The 24,076-nt window shown below is 42.0% G+C and overlaps 1 protein-coding gene across 7 annotated transcripts in view; it reads left to right on the top strand.

The window, feature by feature from the left end:
* The window catches only part of fmnl2a (formin-like 2a), a 60,676-nt gene extending 36,656 nt beyond the window's left edge, over positions 1-24,020 (top strand). The window contains exons 6-28 of one of the 7 annotated variants that reach the window (XM_061841939.1): positions 880-1,035; positions 2,420-2,464; positions 4,566-4,674; positions 5,005-5,081; positions 5,582-5,675; positions 6,582-6,656; positions 7,844-7,954; positions 8,115-8,264; positions 8,492-8,593; positions 10,386-10,698; positions 10,907-11,101; positions 12,384-12,508; positions 12,594-12,793; positions 13,628-13,862; positions 13,965-14,033; positions 14,507-14,587; positions 14,671-14,800; positions 15,488-15,651; positions 15,730-15,831; positions 16,565-16,660; positions 16,831-16,954; positions 21,062-21,161; positions 21,851-24,020. In XM_061841939.1, the coding sequence (XP_061697923.1) occupies positions 880-1,035; positions 2,420-2,464; positions 4,566-4,674; positions 5,005-5,081; positions 5,582-5,675; positions 6,582-6,656; positions 7,844-7,954; positions 8,115-8,264; positions 8,492-8,593; positions 10,386-10,698; positions 10,907-11,101; positions 12,384-12,508; positions 12,594-12,793; positions 13,628-13,862; positions 13,965-14,033; positions 14,507-14,587; positions 14,671-14,800; positions 15,488-15,651; positions 15,730-15,831; positions 16,565-16,660; positions 16,831-16,954; positions 21,062-21,161; position 21,851 (2,854 nt within the window). In that variant the 3' untranslated portion in view covers positions 21,852-24,020. Of the gene's footprint in view, positions 1-879; positions 1,036-2,419; positions 2,465-4,565; positions 4,675-5,004; positions 5,082-5,581; positions 5,676-6,581; positions 6,657-7,843; positions 7,955-8,114; positions 8,265-8,491; positions 8,594-10,385; positions 10,699-10,906; positions 11,102-12,383; positions 12,509-12,593; positions 12,794-13,627; positions 13,863-13,964; positions 14,034-14,506; positions 14,588-14,670; positions 14,801-15,487; positions 15,652-15,729; positions 15,832-16,564; positions 16,661-16,830; positions 16,955-19,948; positions 20,072-21,061; positions 21,162-21,850 lie in introns of those variants that run through there. The other 6 variants (XM_061841940.1, XM_061841941.1, XM_061841943.1 and 3 more) reach the window with 6 other exon arrangements.
* Positions 24,021-24,076: the final 56 nt, after the last annotated feature.

The following is a 24,076-nucleotide window of genomic DNA, read 5'->3' as shown; positions in this document are numbered from 1 at the left end:
CCACTATTTGATAAAAACGTTACTGTATTCTATAGTACTATGTTACGGTATGAATGACTGTAATTTTAAGATGTTTATAGCCAGCTGTCATTTCAGCCTATTTTTTTTGCTTTGATTTGGGTGTAAAAAAATTGAGATACACTGTACAGGTATGTTGTCAGCAGATTCAACTCACTGCACTATAAGCAGCAGTTTGGCAGATAGTGAAGAGTTTTTCAAAGAGGAGGCTTCGAGCCTTTTACTGCCACTCCCAGTTTAGTTTTAGTGGAAACATAAAACAAGGAAATACATGTTGTGTAGTTAAACAAAACTTTGCCTCATTGAAGTTCATTTAGCGTCATAATAAAAAAGAGCACAAAAGACCGTAGACACACAGGATAATGCATAGGATCTAATGTATGTGATGGTGATAGAATGCTTTAAGTGATAGATATTTGAACACAAATGGTGGAGCAACATAATAGCAATATTCCTTTGCGAGGAACAACTAATAGTAATGCAACTTACTATGCAGATGTGACTGTCCCCCTAATCTGTATGTGTGTCTGTATTATACTGCCCCCAGGTGACCAAGTTCTGCTCACCAGGAGCAGCACAATGTCCATTGAATTAAAGCAAAATTTGTGCCAAAAACAGGCATTCTATTAAGTTTACGGTATTACTTTGCTTTTGTAAAGATTATGAAATTATCTATTTTTCCTGATTAAAAAAAAAAACATTGCAAAAATATTTTTGGGTGGGACACTGCAACAAACTAAAGACATTTCCATTATTTTCAGAATGGTGGTTACAGAACAAATTCAACTCGTATTTCACCTTGCTCTTTTATTACATCTATTTAGCTGGAGTATTCACACATTTGTATACACGATGCGACAGGTTTGATGGCGACTGCATGGAAAACAGTCCAGAGGCCCTGCTGGACAAGTCCAAACCTTGGAGTCGCTCCATCGAGGACCTGCACGGAGGAAATACGCTGTCGTCCCCCCTTAGCGGCAATGGCATCACTCGGGCAAGCCGGCACTCAACATTACGGTACATTATGTTTGACAGCCCCAAACCATCACGAGTCACACGTTTGGTAGATGCTCAGCAGACTCTTGTGTGTAGCCACGTGGTCTGTGCGTGTCTTTAATGGTTTAAGACACATTTGTATAACACTGGATTTGAACCATGATTAGGACAAATTTACCTCATGACAAAATAGAAGAATGTTGTTGTTTTTGTGCACAAAATGGTACCATTTAAGATGGGAGTGCTTGGTGGTCGTTAATTTATGAAATCTTTCTAATATACGCTCTAATCCTCCCTGTTGTTCATTTGATGTTGCAGGGCAGCACACATTGACTTGTGTGACCTTTAATCAAGTTTGAAGGGGTTAGCTCGGAACACTTTTTCCATAAAGAGCTCCATTGTTGCAGAGAATCACATGTCTCCTAATAGGAGATCCTTGCATGATCACGTCGTCTACATTTTTAGGCCTGTCCGTATCGTATTGTTTGCCCCAACAGCCATATTTTTATCGCATAAGTGTTTTTGTACTGTAACGTGCAAATAACACTTTTACATGCTATTTCACAAAATATGGAGATTGCTCAAGCATCATGATTGGATTTACAACTGGATTACACTTATGCTTTGAAGCATGACTTGAAATTTTTGAGTTGCGAGATCTATCATTTTGCCATTTTTTGTTTTTTTGCTTTGATTTGTGAGCGAAAATGCCTATTCCCCGAAGTTAGCTGGGATAAGCTCCAGGACTCTTGCGAACCTTGTGAGGATAAGTGACTCAAAAAATGGAGGGATTGAAGATGATTTGATTTAAAAGAGTAATTCCAAGCGTGGTGACGGACCAAATTAAACTTGTATCTCAGGGCACCATCATACATCAATCCAGTGCCAGCGCTGCCTGCAGATATTGCCTCTATATAAACAAGTCAAGAGGACTCTTAATGAGGCTGACTGTCTTCTGTTCTGTCCTTCATAGTCTCATCTTCTGTCTGCCCGTCTTTGACAGCAGGCAGGTCCAAATTTCCGTCTACTCCGCCCCCCCCCCCCCCCCCCCCATGACCCACCCAGAGACACACTCAAATACACACAACCCCTGGCTCATTGTTCTCACACCACCCTGCTTGTGCTGTCTACGTCGGGGATGTGAATTATTTGTACTGCCAGCCTCTCCGCTCCTGTGCGCTCTTCGGAGCAAATAGGTTTTTCTGCCGCTATTGTTCCAGCCTCAGTGCCTGTGTGCTCCCTCTGTGGCTCCCCCGAATGCCATCCGATGCAGTTTCCATGCAAAGGCCCCTGTAGGAGCTGAACTCTAGACACAAACAGCCTCTGTAACTGCAGTCTTGGTCTGTGCGTAATGTAACAATGCCAAAAACAGTAATTGTGTTTGTTTCAAACTGCTCCCCTAAAGGTCACCAAGCTCACTCAACTGCCCAAAGTGTTCTCAAATAAGACGGTATGTCTTGTCTTCATTTAGGTTCGTAGAAATACAAGAAGTAGATGTGTATGTATGTGTAGATAGTCTCTTTTAGGGTGTGATGTTATACTAAAGAACCCTTTAGAATTCCCTCATGGAGAAACACAAATGTGTATTCTTGTCATAGAAATATAGACTCATGTACTGTGTAACTATGACCTTCTCTCAAAGATATGTCAGTAGGAGGGGGTCCACATAAATGATTCTTTCCTGTTGCATGTTTGGCAGAATGATACTACTGTAACACTTTCTGACCACAATCATGATGTGAGAAACTTGAATACTTGTAAATACTTGATGAAGTAACATTTCTACTGCGCTCGTTTTCTTTCAATCTTAACTGATATTTAAAGCCTTTCCACTTGCCATATGGTTGGTAGCCAGCGGCTGAGCTGGGCTGTTTGTTTACACAGTATCACGACTTGTCTTGAGATCCACCCACATTAGCCTCATAACCCACTCATACAGTATATACGATTATGTATATAGTTGCTATATTTTGATATTATAGTTGAAAAATGTCGCTATCAGATTACAACCTTATCTTACTGGACCTTAAATAAGGTTTAGATGACTTTTGTCCTTGATTTATATGAGTAAATGTCTTTCTGTCATTTGTGTTCCCTTTCCCAGTATGGTTTTAACTTTTGAGACTTTTTAGGACTTTTTTTTTCCAAGTCTCTATAAAGTTGGGGAAACAGATACTGTGTCTTAATACATGTGTGGACTGAGTCTTTAATCAGTTAATCAATCAGAAAGTTGAGACCTAGTCCTTAGTTCTTCTGTGAATCTTCATTCTGACATTTTGGACAATTTTATGCTTGTAACATTGGTGGGAACCATTTGTGAATTGTCTTTTGTTTTCATTCCGTATGAATGGAAATCAATTCCCACAGATGCATGCCAAAATTAGTAGTAAAAAAAGTGGAAGTTGTTATACCTGCACACGGGTGGACCAAATGAAGTTTTCATCCATTTCTCCACTTAAAGTGGTTGAAAAGGCTAGGTGTCCCAAAATGTTTGTCGTTATTTAGATATAATTAATTCATGCAGCATGCATTTCACTTTCGTTCAGAATTCTCCGAGTTCAGCTAGTCTTTTTTTTAACAAGTACCAAAAACTTTAGAAACAAAGCAAATAAATAAGAGTTAAAGTTTCATCAATAGAGCTGTTTTGAACTGTACTATTAAGGTGCATTCATTTTTCCATACCTTTTATATAACAAGTATGTCTTTTCTCTCCAGTTCTAAACAGCTCGATGTGTTGCAAGTGTACATAAATTTTGTTTGTGTGGTTTCAGACAGGCCCAAGCAAGTTGACATTACTACTTTAATCGTTTAATCGCAATCGTTAATGGTGAATCAGTTTTTGAGAGGAAGACAGTTTGTGTGCACATTTCTATAACATTGTCTCACTTGGATGTTGGGCAGTCGGGTGAGGAAATGATTACTAAGTCTAAGATAAGAGTTTTCTGTTGCATCTTTGTACCAGTTGTGTCCTGCTATGCAGCACATGAGGAATATTAGTCAACTTGCAGGCATATTTCTGTCCTCAAGGTGTGACACATTACACACGCGTATGCTGTGAGTCTTGGAGGAGTGACGCCTGCTGCTGACACGAACTGGCGTGTCTGCCGATAATAGCCTGAAGATACATTTTTTTTTTCCAGGAGGGTAATTGAACCTTGCGACATGAATCTGAAAAGAAGCAGTTGCCCTTGGTGTCTTCTCCCACCACAGGTCACAATGCTGTTTTGCCATTTAGCTTGAAATGCTTACTAGTTTTGTCTACATGCAAACGACAGGAGTGCTGTTGTGTTACTGGTATTGCAATGAAAGATATTAAATTTAAAGCCTTAACAGCGAGCATCATGCAGGCCCCTGGGTCGGCTATAGATAATACAGCTTGTGTGTCTGTGTAAGGTGGACCGTCATTTTCAAAGCCTTTGAGGTGGAGGTGATGGATAACAGGGAGTAGAGCAAGCTTCCCTCAGAAATTCCCCCCCCCCCTATCATGCTCATATTTTTCCCCATACTATCAACCTTTCAGGATTTTTTTTTTCATTTCATGTCATTTTCAGTTGTAATACTTTACCCAGCCGGAGGACGCTGAAGAACTCCAGACTGGTCTGCAAGAAAGACGATGTCCACGTCTGCATCATGTGCCTCCGTGCCATCATGAACTATCAGGTCATTCATCCCATTCACACAGATGTACTGTATATGTACTTATCATATTGATATTAGAATAAACTGCATCGTTATCCCTCATGGCACATTATACTGAAATATTGCACAGTGCTGCTGTTGAATTGTGTAGTTTTGCACAGACCGTACTAATATTGTAATATACAATGGACAAATTCAAATGTTATTGTTATTTTTAAATCCAGTGCATCAGTGCTTTTTATATTGTGGGTGGGATATTATCACAACATATTGCAAATTACTATGCAATTCCCAACTCGTGTCATGTCATTTAACGTCAATGTCTTTCTGATATTAATGTTGTTTTTACAGTATGGCTTCAACATGGTCATGTCCCACCTAAATGCTGTGAATGAAATAGCACTCAGTCTCAACAATAAAAATCCAAGGTGAGTCAGTGGCAGTGGGATGGGGGTGGGGAAATGGGTGGTGACAGCTACCGGAAGCACTTGCTTGTTGTTCTTCTTCGATGTGACATTGGTCGATCTGTGGGGTTAAAACATTTATCCTAGTAGTGGATGCGAAAGCCTAGTACATCACCTTTCACATTATTTCTCATCAAGATGCGCACATGCACACGTGCAGGGTTAAATCATTACACCATACCCCCTCCCATCATCCCCGTTTGGCCCTAAAGACTAGATGAGGCCCCACATTGTGGGTGTGTAAACAGATTTTATGACTTTATTAATGAATTTCCTTCCATGTGTGTTTCTCACACATTTTACCACTTGACTTTTTGTCCTCCTCCAATTTGACATTTGTTCCCAAGAGAACGTGTCAAAGATGTTTTTACACACTTATTAGGTAAACCCGCACAATCAAATGATCAACCTATAATTGCTTTCTTCAAAGGCATTTGTATACTTATGTCAACATGTTTCCACAGAACCAAAGCTCTGGTCTTGGAGCTCCTGGCGGCGGTTTGTCTTGTGAGGGGAGGCCATGAAATCATCCTGTCCGCATTTGACAACTTCAAGGAGGTAGGAGCACACGGCGGGTCGGCCTGGAGCAAAGCTCCCCGGATCACGCAGAGGAAATAAACTATTTGTCAACAGATTACAGACCCCCGTTTAGCTGGCGTACACAGGAGGACCCACATGGCCTCCGTAGAATGCAGTTGAGTGTGCTTGGCACGTACACAAAGGCTCAGAGTGGCAGAGAGGCAGATGTGAGCGACAGCCTTGATGTGCTCTTTTAAGATTCTGGCATAAAAAGAGAAAAAAAGAGTTAACGACAGAGTGGGCAGAGGTTCGTCGCATGCGTCATCCGAACGCGGGTCCACTGCAGTCGTTGCAAAATTTAGTCCTGAATGAAAAATTGAGCGTCACACTCCTCCTCACCAGCATAAGTGGCAGAATAAGCTTGGGCTCCTCGCAGCTCATCTCATGAGAGACGGAAGGCGAGAATAATGAGGAGTTTCTTGCCATGTGCTTAAAGGAACAGTTTGAATTTTTGAAGTTGTGATTTAAAAGTGCCTCTTAAAAGCATAGCGATGTTACATCGACTTCGCTCTATGACTTTGATAGCCCATCTCGGACTCACGGTATTAAAGGCATTTTATTTTATTAATTTTTTTCTATATTTGATGTCTCCTACTCACTGCATCTTCGATTCCTCATCCAAGTTCGCCATTGCCCTCAAGTTGAACTTTAGCACTCGACTTGGGCTCTCTTTTTACATCTCGCTCTCTTTGCTGCCTCCAAAATTTTAGCTCAAATAGACCTCAGTATCCGAAGTTCCTTTACATCCGATGAAAGTTGTGGGACATCCGGTGAAAACCATTTTTAATTTGTGCTATTGAAAAGAAAAGAAATGACAACATTGGGAGACAGCGTAGCGTTTCATCTGACGTCAGTAAAGCGCTTATATGTGCTTTTTTTTTGCAGGTTTGTATGGAGGAGCAGCGGTTTGAGAGGCTAATGGAGTATTTCAAAAACGAAGACAACAACATTGATTTCATGGTATGTTTTCAAACACGATTCTAAATGTAATGATTGATCACTATTCCGCCGAGTCGTCAATCAGTAGGTAAAAACCGTAGGCACCTTGCAGAGCTTTTAGGGCTTGTAAATCCTTTATTGACTTTTGTTTTTTTGTTTTTTTACATTGCTTTTGGGATTATTATTTCCCTTTCATATAAATGGGTTAGTGAATCTCAAGATCTGAGAACCACCCAATGGGAATTACATTTTATATTTCTAACAATGAAGACAAGATTGTGACTTCATGACTGAAGTGGTCCTAGTTAGTGGATCAGAATAAAATACACTTGAAAGTAAACGCCATCTTGGGCCCCTTTAACTATCTTCTTTCATGTCAAATGCAATATGAAAGTATGTTAAAGGATCAGTGAGTGAAAAGCTGCAGGTGATGTGTTTGAATGGGTGAACCGAGTGACCGCGAAAGCAATCAGACAAAGTTAATTTGAACCTTTTGCACATTGAAGCCATTAAATATGCCATTAGATCCAAGGAAGTCTGTGTGTTGTGTGTGTATTTACCTCATTATCAGTTCATGCAAAGTCTCGTGAGGAGACACTTGTGTTTGGATTCATTTAATCTACGTACCAGATCAAATTTGTCACAGCTAAACACAACAATGAGGGGTTACTTGCATGCTGTCACAAGACATAAATTGCCGTTATTACAAAAAAAAAAAAGAAATGCCTCAAAGATCACCTTTTATTTGTCGGATAGTACAGGTTAACTGAATCTACGGCAGAACATCAAAATAAGATCTTTGCAAACATTTTCTTACTTTGGAAATGAACATTTTTGCCAATTTTCTGAGATGTTACAAACTGAGCTGGTAACTGAATCATAATCCATTTGTGAATTTGCTGCATTTGGCCCAACTGGTAGGACGAAGAATGTACTAGTATATGGACCTGAAGATGAATATCGAGAATATTGAATAAATTCCTAAAATAACTTTCCACACCCATTAGAGCCTAGAGAGCCTAATTTATCAGACAAGTGATTGTCCTACATAAATTCCGCCTAACAACAAGTGATCAGAGACATGAACAGAGGCTACTTTCTGAGCAATTATGTAAATGTTTCTGGGACTGGTAAATTAAAGATTGCTGAAGATGTGTAAATTATGCATGCTGTGTTCATTATTGTGTTCTCCTCTTTTTGCTCTCTAGGTGGCCTGCATGCAGTTCATCAACATTGTCGTGCACTCGGTGGAGGACATGAACTTCCGGGTTCATCTGCAGTACGACTTCACCAAGCTGTCTTTGGACGAATTCTTAGATGTGAGTTGAAACGCGAGTGTGGCTGCTGCAAATGGGGACGTTGAGCCCAAACCCGATTAAGCTCAGCATCGCCATGGCTGCACCCCGGAGACGCTTGCAGCGTGAACTCGGCTAATAACATTTTCTCAGTCAAAGCTGTATTTATGTGTCCATCCTATAGAAAGTCAAGCACACAGAAAGCGATAAGCTGCAGGTTCAGATCCAGGCCTACTTGGACAACGTATTTGACGTCGGGGCCCTCCTGGAGGATGCAGAGACCAAAAACGCCGCCCTGGAGCGTGTGGAGGAGCTGGAAGAGAACATGTCACATGTGAGAGACCTTGAATACTCATGATTTTCAATCCTGCCTATCTTCCCGCAACGGCACATGACTAGAGTTTAAAATGTCACTATGTTGAGGCTTGGGTGCAGCTTTGCACCTGAGCGTGGGTGTTATTCTGATCCAGTGCTTTCTAATTGACTGTCTTCCAATAGATGGATCGCTGACATCTTTTTTTGACAATTTCAAAATAATTCATCTTCTTCTTGTCCCTCCAGTTGACGGAGAAGCTGCTGGATGCTGAAAATGAAGCCATGGCCAAGATAGTGGAGCTGGAGAAGCAACTCATGCAGACAAACAAGGATCTAGAAGGCATGAAGGTCTGACACCTGAAACACGAGCTATTTACAACGATAAGACAGATAAGAGTTTAACGCTAGCACTCGCGTTAGTGCTAGCCTTAGCACCACGCTAGCGCTAACAGGGCCGGTTAAAATAAAACCGGTAAATATCACTGAGACACACCAGTAACAGCTGCAACACGCTTGCGCCGCGCTAACAGGGCCAGTAAAAGTCACTTCCTCGGCACACACATTCCACCGATCTCACTCTTACCTTTTCCCCTTGAGTTCCCCCTTGTGGCCGTCAGAAAAAATGCACAAATTAGCTGCATCACCGCATAAACCACAGGGTTGAAAGCGTGTGAAAAAAGTCGTGGCTCATAGGCCAGAAATTACGGTACATTTGAGTGAAACTGTTTTGTAAAAAAAAAAAAAAAAAAAAATAAGTTCTAATACTTCAGTGCAGAAGGAACTGTTCAGCTGCTAAGATAGGTATGTGTGCAAATTCATTTCCATCTATTAAACTGCTTTATTTACTGCAGGGTTGTCAAAATCATTTTTCTCGCGGGCCACATTGTATTTCTGGTTTCCCTCAGAAGGGCTGTTAGGACTGTGAAATAAAAATATTGAATCGTCTCATCATATTTATGAACTAGTTTTGGAATCAGAAATCAAGGGTGTTTTTTTTTTCCAACTCTGCAGGTTTGGTAAAATGCTTGTAAAATCTCAACATTATCATTTATAATACATGACAATTTGACATTTTTGTACAATTTTTTTTACAAGAATCATGGAAATTGACATGTAGCTTTGGATTCGCGGGCCACATAAAATCATGTGGCGGGCCGGATCTGTTCCCCGGGCCCTGTGTTTGACACCTCTGATTTACGGCATCACCCATGGCTTTGAGAACTTGGAAAAGATTTGGGGAAAACAATGTAACGACAGATTTTTGCATTTGAGAAGTATGGCTGTTGATGGCAATGTAGCCTACCATTTTAACCAATGTCAGCATCATAAATTTGTGTTGTTGTTGTTTTTTTTTTTTTTTTTTTTTTTGCAATTCGTGATTGGCCATGATTTTCGGCTGATATTTTGTGGATGTTGCTGCACAAAGATAGATGATAGTAAAGTATATAAATATACAATATACATTAAAATACCTTGAACAATGGAGTGTTTGGTAACCCCAAGAATTTCATTTATTTATTTTTTTAATTTCCTGAGCAGCAGTCATTGAGGGTTTCACCCATCAGCTCCGAAAATATGGCTACTGTGTTCAATTTCCAGCAGACACTCGCAGAATACATCGTAACCATTGACGTATCAATCTCAGATGATCCCATCTTGTTGCTTATTAGGTTTTGATGGTTGTAAGAAACCCAATTACATTTTGGGAAATTGCTTATCTGATAGTAGAAACAAATATCTACCAGGAAGGCAACATTTATGTCATAATTGTTCCACAGTGTGTTCAGATAATTTCCTGCCTTGAGTATTTTTCCGATGAATTTTCCATTTTATCCTCTTGTGGATACACAATTGCAATATATTTAATAAAAAAATCCATTGTTAAAGCTAGCTACACAATGTAAAAAAAACAAAAAAAAAAACTCACAAACTATACAGTTTATGACGTCTAATAAATAAAAGCCCAACACAACCCAACTACTCAGAGATGAATTTAAGTGGTGTAAAAGTGTTTTTAACACTTTTAAATGAAATTTGACCAAGAAGAAGAAAAAAAAAATGATCAAACATATAAAATATAAACTTTAAAAAATACTGAATGTAAATTATGGGTATAATCATAACTCCTGCACTCATACAGGAAGCCTACAAAGACACCAGTGGGAAGGTCCACTCACTACGGCAGATCTTGAAGGAGAAAGATGAGGCCATCCAGCGGCAAAGTCACCTGGAGAAGAAGATCCATGAGCTGGAGAAGCAGGGCACCATCAGGATCCACAAAAAGGGAAATGGCGACATCTGCATCCTTCCGTCGTCGCCTGGCGGCGTGGAAGGCTTGATGGGCGCCCCCGTGAGTGGAAACGGCGTGGGCGTTCACAGTCCGGGCGCTGCGGGGGGAGTTGCAGGTGCCCCTGCGGCTCCACCACCGCCACCGCTGCCAGGGAGTAACTCATGTAGGTGCACTGTTGGCATACGTTACACTTCCAAACTGAGGGCTTCTTTAAATAAGCACTGACAGTAATATTCAAAGAAGTTCAGTAAATGTACACAATGTGAGGAAATAGAATCAGCCTTACTCAAAACAATCGAAATCAATTAACTGCCTAGCCCGACTGATGGCGACTCAACATATTTTAAGATGATTGTCTTCTCCTTTTCCAGTGCCAAACGGACCGTCGTCGTCCACTCCTGCACCTGCTCCTCCGCCACCACCGCCTCCTCCTCCCCCACCACCGCCTCCTCCTCCCCCACTTCCAGCTTCCGCCTCAGAGATGTTAGCTCCCCCGCCGCCTCCCGCTGCTCCTCCACTACCTGGCTGCGGGACCCCCACTGTTATCATGAACTCAGGTTTAGCAGGTAAGCCTTCCTGAAGTTGTAGCAATACACACACAAAAAAAAAAAAAAAAAAACATTTTTTTCAATTCATTTTTTCATTTCTCAACATTGGTCCAGTAGCGTGCAGACATATGACTGCACAAACTTATTCTCTGTTCAACTTTCAAAGCTTTTTCTGAGCTGTATTGGATTAATTTTTTGTTCACAATACGTCAAATAAGGTCAATAGAATTGAGGATTTTATTTCCAGATTTGCCAGCAAGTATGAATGACCGCTTCGTCTTCTACTTTCAAATATCCTCTTCAAACCATTCACTTAGCCAACACTGTACAAACATTTTATTTGTTATTCTGCCTACACAATAGATTTGTGCCTTTCTAAATAATGCATGTTAATTTCTTCTAATTTCTTACTTCTTCTTCTTAATCAATGTACCTTTGAAATGCTTCTTTTTCTGCCAACAAGAGGGACCCATCAAACTTTTCTGTAGGTTCTACCTTTTCTGTTCAGTTTTTATATTTAGAATTTTTTTTTTACCGTATGCTTCGTGTCTCCCACATGCTTTGAAATTGGTATTTTCTGTCTTTCCACCACAGTTTTCTTTTTTTGGGCCACAGAGACCACATCGATCAAAATTTGGAGCAAATTTATGAGCATTTTCTTAATTTTTCCAAATGGATCCAAACTATCAAAACTAAGAAAATACCAAGTTTCAAATGATCTGCATGGTTTCACCAGCCTATGCTGGTAGAATATAGTATTGTGATGGTGTGTTTTTGTGGTTTGCCACATTTCAAAGTTTTGGTCTTATGCTCAGACACAATCACTGGGTTATGAAAAGCAGATGATAGGAACTTTTAGCTCATCTATTTTTAACTCCACTCGAACAAAGCGACACCCTTGATGGACAGTCAGTAAACAGCCATAATCCCTCAAATTCGGAAGAGTCCTAGAAATGCATGATGTATTGAATGAATAACCATAATTGGCGCGTTTAAAAGCTTTCACTACAGGGTTGGCTTAGTAATATAATTCTGCCCTAATATTTGAAGATTTTTGTCCAAGCCAAATCTCATCACAAGAATTTTGAGGACACATGCACCTGTGAAAAGTTGAGTTCATCACCCCCTGAGTCACCATTGATCCCATCCCGCAATAGTCCCTGCATGTGAATGTGTGTGTGTGTGTGTGTGTGTGGTGTGTGTGTGTGTGTGTGTGTGTGTGTGTGTGTGTGTGTGTGTGTGTGTGTGTGTGTGCACACTCCACTACAATGTGATCCTCATGACTCCTTTTCCTGTCCAGCTGTTAAGATCAAGAAACCCATCAAAACCAAGTTCCGCATGCCCGTCTTCAACTGGGTAGCCCTGAAACCCAATCAGATCAACGGGACCGTCTTCAACGAGATTGATGACGAGAGGATACTTGAGGTGAGCATGTTCAGCACACGTCCACAGCCTCGCCTCCATCCCGTCCTTAACGTGACACAAATGCGATTGTTGCTTGGAATCCCAGGACCTGAATGTGGATGAGTTTGAGGAAATGTTTAAGACAAAGGCCCAGGGCCAGGCGGTGGAGCTGACCATGAACAAGCAGATCATTCAGAAGGGACCCAACAAGGTGACGCTGCTGGACTCCAACAGGGCAAAGAATTTGGCCATTACATTGAGGAAAGTGGGGAAGACGCCAGAGGAGATCTGCAAGGCCATTCAACTGTAAGTTGACTGTACGCTATTTACACAAAGTTTGGCATATTTGGGCTTTTGGTTGAAATTTCGGGTTCACATTAACACAAAATGAGCGAAAATATTGGGTTAGTACCACGGTCTTTTTCAAAACATCTGCTTACGTTGTGTAAATTGGACATCTTCTCTTGGGCAAGTTTTGCACTATTTTCCCAGCAGCCATAGACATGGACAAAACAAGAGGGTACTGAGACAACAGGAGGGGGGCAGGATGGTTAAACGTGACAGGCTTTGATTGCTGTGGATGCCCGGTGAAGATTTTTAAAATCGCTGAGAAATTTGTCTTGGCAGTCACAGTACAGCTGTGAAATCTCAAGTCAGCCGTAGTGGAAGGGGCAACTTAACCTGACTGTAGTCCGAGAGACCGGAGAAACAGGTATTCTCTGGGATCTCACATTCCTTTCAAATTGTCTCTCACATTCTACTATGTTTGGCCCGCCTGCAGTTTCTGCAAATGTTGACAACAGCTAGCCGATACTATCAAACATTTTTCAAGTGGTAGTAGCCTCTCCTTGCGCTGACACCGACTCCGGAGCTGAACTCCGCCAACTCGACGTCCATGTTTCATGCGTCGAAAGCCTTGACCTATTGTTAGAAATGTGAGGGACTCCATCAGAATGGGATGGGCTATGAGGGAATGTCTCGTTATCTGTGGTCAACTGTGGACCAAAAGGTAGTGATGATTCGCTTGCCCCTTCCCTTCAAGTACTTCTACCGTGGACACACACATACACAAAATGCAGTAACACAATGTTGTCAAATACAATCAGAGCTTATACTCCTTGGTGTTCTCCCGCCATTTAGCTTCGACCTGCGTACTCTGCCAGTGGACTTTGTGGAATGCCTCATGCGCTTCCAGCCCACTGAGAATGAGGTGAAGACCTTGCGTCAGTTCGAGAAGGAGCGCAAGCCACTGGAAAGCCTGACGGACGAGGACCGCTTCATGATGCAGTTCAGCAAGATCGAGCGGCTCATGCAGAAGATGACCATCATGGCCTTCATCGGAAACTTCACGGAGAGCATACAGATGCTCACGCCGGTAGAATTTTTTTTTTTTTGTTTTTACTTTTTCCTCATCTGCTGGAGTTTGATAAAATTGTCAGTGCACTGAATTCACTTTCACTTTTCTGTTTTCTCATAGCAACTGCATGCAGTTATAGCAGCATCAGTCTCCATCAAGTCATCGCAGAAGCTGAAGAAAATTCTAGAGGCACGTGAGCTCATTGTCTCTGGACTGGAAATAGTAGACGTCAGTAGTACAGTGGGAATTCTTGGGGTTAGGATTGGGGCCAAACCAACAGTAATGAAAGTCTGCGTATAACCGACACCCTTAAAAAAATTCCATTGGAATTTTTTTTTAACCCCCAAAATTCTTAAATAATAAGCAATAATCATATTCAGGATTAGTCCCCCCTCCCAAAAGGAAACAACAAAAAGTAAAAAAAAATATAAAATTGAAAAATATTTTTCTTTTTTATGAACAAATTGGTGAATCTGCATTAGCCGAACCATGTGGGGTTGGCTATGGTAGTTATGACAAGTTTATTACCAATACATTGTTTGTTGTTGGATTAACGTGTGATACACCAACTCATAACCATTTCAATTGTGCTTTTACATCCACACGGAATGCATGTAACAAATCGTGGACATTTGTAACTTCAATTTTTATCTTCCCTGCAGATTATTTTAGCACTCGGAAACTACATGAACAGCAGCAAAAGAGGAGCGGTTTATGGATTCAAGCTGCAAAGTTTGGACTTGGTTAGTCAAGCCTGCCATCCGTTGTTCATTTTGAGGCAACCACACACTTATCTGACTGCGGTTTTTGTTTGTTTGCCTTGCAGCTACTCGATACCAAGTCGACGGACCGCAAGATAACGCTGTTGCACTACATTGCTAACGTGGTGAAGGAGAAATACACGCAGGTCTCCTTCTTCTACAACGAGCTGCACTACGTGGAGAAAGCAGCAGCAGGTGAGCCCTCATGGCTGTTTCCAATTCTATTCTATTCTAACCATGTACCGTAATTTCCGGCCTACAAGTCGAGACTTTTTTTCCACATGCTTTCAACCCTGTGGTTTATGCGGTGATGCGGCTAATTTGTGCAATATTTTCTAACGGCCGCAAGGGTGCACTTGAGCGGAAAAGGTAAGAATGAGACCGGTGGAATATATGTGTCGAGGAAGTGACTTTTACTGGCCCTGTTAGCGCGGCGCTAGCGTGTTGCAGCTGTTACTGGTGTGTCTCAGTGATATTTACCGGTTTTGTTTTAACCGGCCCTGTTAGCGCTAGCGTGGTGCTAAGGCCAGCGCTCACGCGAGTGGTAGCGTTAAACTCTTATCTGTCTTATCGTTGTAAATAGCTCGTGTTTCAATGTGGGCACTTGTGACTTTTCCACAGCTACGGCGTATGTATGTACCAAATGGTATTTCCTTTACAAATGTACTCGGTGAGGCTTGTGACCAGCTGCGCTCCGTAGGCCGGGAATTATGGTAATCATTTAACGTACTAGCCGAATTTTCTATTTTCTCCCATTATGTAGTTAAATGAGCCAAAACGGTATGCTGTACTTTTTGACACAGCTCATGGTGTACCTAAAGCTGTGACCAAGGACTATGCTTTCCCTGAATGTAGACTCACGCGTCAGCTCATGTTTTGCAGTGTCGCTAGACAACGTCCTGCTGGATGTGAAGGAGCTGCAGAGAGGCATGGAGCTGACCAAGCGGGAGTACAGCATGCACGGCCACAACACCATGCTCAAGGACTTCATCACGCACAACGAGAGCAAGCTGAAGAAGCTGCAGGACGACGCCAAGATCGCGCAGGTGAAGCCGGCGTCTTTTGGGGCACGCTGGAAGTGCGCCGCTAAAATGTCACGATTAAACAAGCTTGTTTGTTTCCAGGATGCCTTCGATGAGGCTGTGAAGTTCTACGGGGAGAGTTCAAAAACCACACCGCCCTCTGTCTTCTTCCCTGTGTTTGTCCGCTTTGTCAAAGCCTACAGGGTGAACATCTCGCGCATTCACACACACCAAATGCACAATTCCGATGTTGCAGGGTTACTGTGTCACAAACATTACGATCGGCACTTGTGCTAAGCCAACACGACCACTAACCCCTGATAATTACGGATTATTTTATGATGGGTTGGCAGCAACGGCGGCTACTCACCAGTGCAATAAAATGATTTTTATGATGCCATTTTTAGATAAATTTGATCCATTATTCTGGCTTACGTTGCTGCTTCAAAACGGTTGTTGTGGGACAAGCTACCCCTCCATCCAATTTCTGAGCTGCTTATCCTCAGGAGGGTCGCAGGAGTGTGGAGCCTATCCCAGTTATCGAACTGAATGCCAGCCAATCACAGCGCACGTGAAGACAGACAACAGTTGCACTCATAATTCGATCCACGGGCAATTTAGAGTCTCCAGTTGTAGGGCATTTATGGGTTGTGTGGGAAGGAACCGGACTTCCCGGAGAGAAAAAAACACCCAGGCATGGCGAGAACATCCTAACTCCATCCAGATTTGAACCCTGCGGTCCTCAGAACTGTGAGCCAAATGGTCTACACCTGCACCACCTTGTTAGCGCATCTCCCTCACAGTTCTGAGGACGAGGGATGGAATCCGACCTCGCATTGTGCTTGTAATTCTCCTGATGTACGAGTTTCGTTTTTAATAACAATTTCCTCAGTTAAGCGCCCCCAAAACTTAGCCGTGTGTGTTGTGATCTCCTCAGCAAGCCGAAGAGGACAATGAGCATCGAAAGAGGCAGCAGCAGCTTCTGATGGAGAAACTTCTTGAACAAGAGGCTCTGAGGGAGGAAGAACAGAAGGTAAGCAAACCGCGCTTGGGCCAGCTCTCACGCTGCCTCCGTGCCGATGTCAGGATCTGTTGTGGACCGAGTGCCTGGTGGCTCTGGTCCTGTGCTTCTCCAGCCCTACTGGGCTGCATCACCGCTGCTCAGGATCAGCCCTTACTCTTACCTTTGTGTCCCACCCCTAGTCACCGTCCCATAAGAACAAAAGGCAACAGCAGGAGCTGATCCAGGAACTGCGGAAAAAGCAAGTTAAAGACAGCCGCCACGTCTACGAAGGCAAAGACGGCGCCATTGAGGACATCATCACAGGTAATCTCATCGGGACTTGCTCGTTCATGATCACACTACATGCACGAGTAACCTTACGCATAAAGTCGCAGATACACGTGGGACTCTCCTGCATGAAGGTCCTCTTTGATAAACGCAACTAACAGATATTTGGGAGGCCATCTTGAAGTGAGCGAAGCTAATTCAGTAACACCTTGAAATGTTGTTGATGTTGTCGCTTATCTGCTTTGCCGTTGCCTAGTGACACGTGGCCGATGCTGTGACTAACTCCAAGCAAATTAAGCATTGTCAAGGCGATAAATACTCTTGCAGGCCACAACATTAGGTACACCTTCACCACGAGGTCGGCCAAAGCGTTTGCCGGGCCTAAAAAAAAAAAATTTGGAATCCTTCAGTCATTTAAATGCATTTTTGTTTATTTAATTTGAATGAGCAAATTTGTTGGACGATCGATGAGTAAGAATGTGAGCAGTGACCCGACTTACGAGTTTTTTTGGAGATACAAGCGCTGTATGGTGGCGAGGAACTCAACTCACTTAACAGCAAGGAGCTGTTGGGCAGATCGTGGACAATTCTTTAAAAAAAAAGCTTCAACTTGTTTAATGCCAGTCCAGTTGAAGATCACATAAAACGTAAATAAGGAGAATTACATGCATGTTTCAAACAAATGGGAAACACCATAGACAGGCTAATGATTAGCATGAGTTTGGTGATCGAACACTTTCATAAACAGTTCTTTGAACACAAATAATGCAAAAACACATGTTGACAGGCAATATTACAATACTGACACAAGTATGTATGCTGTATCCTCTGCAAAAAAAAAAAAAAAAAAAAAAAAAAGAGTAATATTACTAAAGATTTCTGAAATCACTTAAGTAGTTGAGTAAAACACTTAAAACACTTGTCTGTGTGACTGTATGTTGCCGCCCAGTGGCCAAGTCACCTACATCGGAAGAAGCCGCAGTGCAACAATCACACTGCACTACCAAGTTGTTTACATTTTACTTAGGTTATTTCAGTTTTTATAAAGTAAAAGGTTTATTTCGGGTTGTCCCGTTAGGGGTCGCTACATCTCTGATGAACGTTCATATTTGTTTGGCACAGTTTTTATCCCGGTTGCCCTTCCAGAGTAGAGGCCCCAGTGAGATATGAACTCATGACCTCTGGTTTACCAAACCAATGCTCTAACCACTGAGGTACGGAGCATTAGATGTTTTTAGCATCTAGAAGGGATTAGTGGCATTTCCATTTCCAATTAACACGTTTTTGGGAGGAGAACTGAGTGCCTGAATAAAACCTACGCAGGCACAGGTAGAAAATGCAAACTCCACACAGATCGAACCCGGGTCCTCAGAATTGTGGGGCTCACACTTGACAGATGCGCCACTGCGAAACTTTCTACTACTATAAAAACTCATGTCATTACCTTTGTAGAGGTGCAATTTTTGATAGAGCGCCTGTATTCGATCTCATCATCAAAATGTCTTGTCATTTTGTAGGTGTACGTACCTATTGTTGTGGCCAGCAACTCCACATATTCTATTAAATGTTAATAAACAGCTTGATGTGAAGATGATGATGATGATGATGCAATTTACCAGCGCCTGATGCTGTGACTGTTCTGTACAGTTTGAGAAGTATTGGATCCGCTATACAAGTTTGCTCACTTTCAAAGAAATCAAGTTTCTCTAATATTTTGGGCTGACCCAATACAATGCAATGAACGTGAGTGGACAATTACATTTAACATTTAAAAATGCTAACTAATTGAAACTTGTTAAATCGAACCATGCGACAGCCTGGGGGACGGGCTTAAGGGTCTGGAAGAGGCCATTTTCAAAGGTGTCATGGTGGAGTGTTTTTTAGTAGCGCTTATCATCACAAGGTTGCGGGTGTGCTGGAGCCTTTCCCTGTGTGACGGTCTGAGCGCTCCCGCATGCAGAAAAGTCTCCTTGTGATTAATGGACTGGCTGGAAGTTTACAAAATATACGTACATGCGCATTACTCACAAAGAGACTTTTCAGCACTGGGAGTGCTCAAACTGTCACACCAGCAAACTTGCAACTGGGGGTGTGGTACACCCTTCACTGGTTTCCGGTGTGACGGTCCTAGCGCTCCTCTCCTTGTGATTAACGCGCATGTGCGTATAGTTTGTAAACTTCCGACCAGTCTGAAACATCCCCATCCATGCTTCAACGCGTGCCATTCGACAACTTGATGCTGTGTTCGGTGTTCGCTATGGACGTCGCAGAAAGATGAATACGGCGTGTGTATATATTTTTATCAACTTTTGTTTCAAGGTTAGGTTAGGATATAACATATGTGTTAGCTCCCTCTATGTAGAAGAAGGGGAACTACGAGACCGGGAGATTTCCCAGTAAGTGTCTGCTCCGTACCCAGAGTTCCCCCGTTAGCGTTAGTAACGCATGCACATTAATCACAAGGAGACTTTTCAGCACGGGGGAGCGCTCAGACCCTCACAGTGGTCAATTTCAGGGCACATGCAAACAATTTGCACACACACTCTGGGACAATTCAGTCATCAATCAACTTATCACAAAGGTTTTTGGGATGTGGAAGGAAACTGGAGTACTGTGTGGGGGGGATTGGGAGAGGACCCCCACAAACTCCACAGGGGGGCCAAGACCTGAAACCCAGTCCTCAGAAGTGGTAGGCTGCAGGATTAACGAGTTTTCCACAGTACTTTTTGGTCTCATTTGTGTGGCCAGTACCGTGAACGTCTCATATGTCAAGTCTACCATTTTTTTTTTTTTTTTGGGGGGGGAGTCAGATATCGCCAAACATAAAAATGGTCGCCTGTTGTTTTCTTTGAAAGTGAGCAAATTTGGCAATGGATGAAATAATCGTGATTTCTTGGTGTCCAAATGCTTCTGGCTAACAGTGGCAAACTGCAGTAGAAGTCTTGCTCCTCCTAAATTGTGTGCCTTGTCTTGTCTTGTCTTGGCTGTCCTGTTTTTTGTCTGTCCTGTGCTTGTTTGTCATCGACGCAGTGCTGAAGACGGTCCCCTTTACCGCCCGCACCGCCAAGCGTGGCTCTCGGTTCTTCTGCGAGCCCGCCCTCAATGAGGAGTACCATTACTAAGCTTGTAGAACGCTCGCACGCAAACAACAAGGTTGTCGGAACGCTCCCCCCCCCCCCCCCCACCCACACTGACTTGTTGCCCTCAATCGACCTCGCACGCCTACTAACTTTCACGCGGCCACCACGATCGGGTGTTCCGTTTTCCTCCTGATCACACGTTGGTGAAGGTCCATCTGCATGACGTCATGAATCATCTTCCTCTAATTAACAGTCCACCATTTTGTCCTCCATCTTTTCCCTCTCAGACGACTTTAAATCAACAAAAGGGCATTTAATGGCAAGCTGCCACTTGAAGCTCAATGCTACCGTTTAGTGGCCGTGGATGGGAATGCAGTACAAGCCTCGACGATCATTTTAGATGATTGCGTGAGTGGATGTAGTGAAAATTCATTGATTTAACAACAGGGGGTTAATTTATTTTAACATAGGACCAGGTAAGTGAATACCGCATTATTTTTTTTTATTAAGATTGAGTACATTTGTCTGATGATCTTAAAGTTGGGAAAATTTGAGAAAGGGGCTAATACTTTATCACCGCAAGCTCTGGATATACACTCTAATTAATTTGTAATTACTGTAACATACAATCTGAGCAGCACAAACTTACGTTTTTGTACATTTTTACACAATTTGCTGGCTGATTTCATTTTTTTTTTTTTTCCCCCAGTCCACTTTTTGTCTTTTGCATGTTGATTTTCTGCATGCCACGTTGAAATACATTTTGCATCTCCCACACTACTTCCAACCACGTTGTGCTTGTTTTCCTGTCAACATATTCTTTGCTCAACGCATGCTTTTGTCGAATTTTGACGTGTTACGTTGCCCTCATCACGCTGCTGGCAGCCTCTGTGCAAAGATGTTGAAAAAAAAAATGTAGCAAATTGCTGAAAATGCTTTGGAACCCTCTTCCACCATCTTGAAATGCCAACTGAGCATCCTCCTGCTTTTGTTTTTGCACAGTTTAGCTTTAGCCGCCGTGCACCTTAATAACTTTTTTTTTTTTTGTCTTCTCTTTGTCCAGCCCTAAAGAGGAGTAACATTACTAAATTCCCCCACGTGTGCTCGAGGCTCAGGAAGTCGTCGGGTAGCACCCCAGTAGTGGTGGATGTGCCCCAAACCTGGCAAGCATCTCTTTATTTACCTCCAAGCTCTTAAACGCGCACCGCTTGCTCGCCACCAATTCGCTGGCTTTGCTCCCTGAAATTCAACGGCACTATTTCAAAAGTTAAACGCTCCAGTTGAGGACGGTTAACTGCATTTTTATTTATTCAAGAGAAATGCTCACCTCTTCAAGATGAGTTGACTGAATTAGTTTTTACACTTGGGGATTCCAGGTCTTAATTTTATTCTCCCAGTGGAGTCTACAAAATTGCAGTACACTATTTTCTGTCTTGCTTTATTTTATTCACAAGTGTGGAGCTGTCACCTGAGACAGTCCTAAGTCCCAATCCTTAATCACTAACCTATGCGATGGTGGTAGTGGGTTAGCGGTAACATAAGCACGTTCAGGCCATTTATACGAAACCACCAAATGGAAAACTGTAATTATGCCGTGCCGACGACCCGACGGTTTATTTTGCCGCTTGCTCCGTTCTTTGAAAGCTTGTACGCTGCGACCCTTGTGAATCGAGGAGGAATAAAAGGAGGAGGATGTCACTTTTGGCGTAACAAGTCGAAACAAAAATAAGCCCGCGGGCTGCCTCCTGCTGCTTTGACGGGCAGGCTGCCAGCGCCGCCTGCCCTGTCGTTCCAAACCCGCCTCCCCCGCGACTGACACGCGTCTCTGTTCTCCCTCGACACCCTCTCGCAGATCTTCGGAATCAGCCTTACAGGCGAGCGGACGCCGTGCGGCGAAGTGTGCGGAGGCGCTTCGACGACCAGAACCTGCGACCGCTCAACAACGGCGAGGTGGTCGTGTGACAGACGGACGACAAAACGGGGAACCGGCACGTGTGAGGGAGGACAAAGGGCGGATCTACAACTCCTTGTTTCAGCATTTCAACTTTTCATGGGTTCTAAGCATTTATTCCACGTCCAATTTGCGTGGACAAAGAACGCAATAGTACCTTTTTGACCTTAAGATGACTCTCAAGGAAATGGGAAAAAGCGCCGTTTGAGCATTAGGCACTAGACGGAAGGATGGAATGTTGCCAGCAGGTTTAGGATTATATCGATGTCATTAACATGGGAAGAACGTTAACCTGTGATAAATACACTATAGACTCTGTAGAAATATAGATAAAAATGACCTGCATTGACTTTTTTTATTTTTATTTTAGAAACAAGTGCCTAAACTTCCAGTTTGTCTCATTTTTGTTGTCACTTCCTAACATCAGTTTGAAAGCCGCGGACGGGAAAGAAGGAGAATGTACGAGACATATTTGCTGTTCAAAAACTCCCATCGATGATTTAAGAACAGAAACGCAATTTTTGGCAGTTAAGCGCAGAAATTGAATGTTGAAAGGTGAACGCTGCTCCACGTGCAGTAAGGGAGGCGAAAATGAAATTTTTGTTGGGTTTAAGTCAAAACCAGAAATGACGGGATATGAAGAAAAACAGCATGTCAAGCAAGAAAGGCAGATGGAGTTTGTCTGCAAAAATCAATCTATATAAATAAATAATATACAAAACTTGGCTTTGGGGAGGCCTTCAAAAATTGTTCAAGACAACTTGTAACCACTTGGAAAAAAGGACAAAAAAACAATTGCATTCCCCCATATGATTTTTTCCTCATAAAATTATTACCTTGTACATTTCTTTTCTGTAGTTTTTTTTCTCGCAAAATTCTAATTGTAAAATGTGAATTTTTTTCTTGTGTAAAACTTTTTGTAAAATTTTGTACAATTTCTTGTAAAATGACTTTAAACTATGCCTTTATTCCTTATAAAATTCATGAAATTAAGATTTGTAAAATGAGATTGGGAAATGATTGTTTTCTTGAAAACTTTTATTTTTAGTACATGTAGTACTTTTGCTTGGTTCTAAAACCTTTTCTCCTAAAATGGACTCGTTTCTGAAGATTTTTTTTCCTGATAAAATGACCCCCAATATAATTAAACCTTGCACAAATATATAAAATATGATTAGCTTTTTAAATCCCCCCCCAAAGCAGCAGCCAAAAGTGATGCATCATCAGGACTTTTTAATTTTTTAATGGCTACCTGGTGAATATGAATTTAGAGATTAAGGGGAAAACGTAACTAAATGGCCTGCATTTTGTTTTGAGGACAACTTTGTCAGGTGCTTTTCGCACAAATTTTTCCAAAAAGTGGCACGTAGCGGGACCGAGACTGAACATTTCTGCCAAGAGCTGTCATAACTGGAAGATTTTTTAATTTTGTAAACATACACGTTCCTACTACTGCATCTATCAAATGTATATTTAATCACTTTTCATGGTTACATCTCAAGTGTTCTAAAAATGCTTCCTAACTGTACAGTTTTTGTTTTTTTTTTTTTTTTGCTACAAGCTTATGTGCTGAAGTCATCCAACTAGACGATTATTAATATTGTACATAATGTTCAAAACATTGCCTTGTGCTCTACATCTTGAATGTGTTTTTTTTTTAACTTATAGTTGCATTGTGTATGTATGTGTGATACGTCTATTTAAATGAAGCCAAATGCAGCCAGGAGCAACATTTTTCAGAAATGTCTACTTTGGCACTTCCAAAGTATTTTGGACATTGAAGAATAGGGATGGACATTCCTAATGACGCTTGTTTTCGGATCACAACGACGCAAGTGTGATGACGAGCGTTTCTCACTCGGTTTCTGGTTTTGTTCTCGTTCCTTCCTCTTAATGATCTCCATTTTCAACAAACGAATAATACCGGCATATTCTTTTGGTTTTACCTTTTCCAACAGTGTATTTCAGCTGTTTTTGCGCTCGCTGCAAATTAACAAGTTTTTCTTTTTAATTAGGAGACGTTACATTTCCAATAAATATGATGAAATAAACATTTGACGTTGTGATTGAATTTTCTGTATTGCTTCCCCATAAATGCAATCATACATTCAAAGTTGTAATTCTTTC

The sequence above is a fragment of the Syngnathoides biaculeatus genome, chromosome 14 (assembly GCF_019802595.1).
Source record: "Syngnathoides biaculeatus isolate LvHL_M chromosome 14, ASM1980259v1, whole genome shotgun sequence".
NCBI classification, from domain to species: domain Eukaryota; kingdom Metazoa; phylum Chordata; class Actinopteri; order Syngnathiformes; family Syngnathidae; genus Syngnathoides; species Syngnathoides biaculeatus.
Note: the sequence above shows the minus strand (reverse complement) of the source record. Positions and strands in the feature narration are given on the sequence as shown.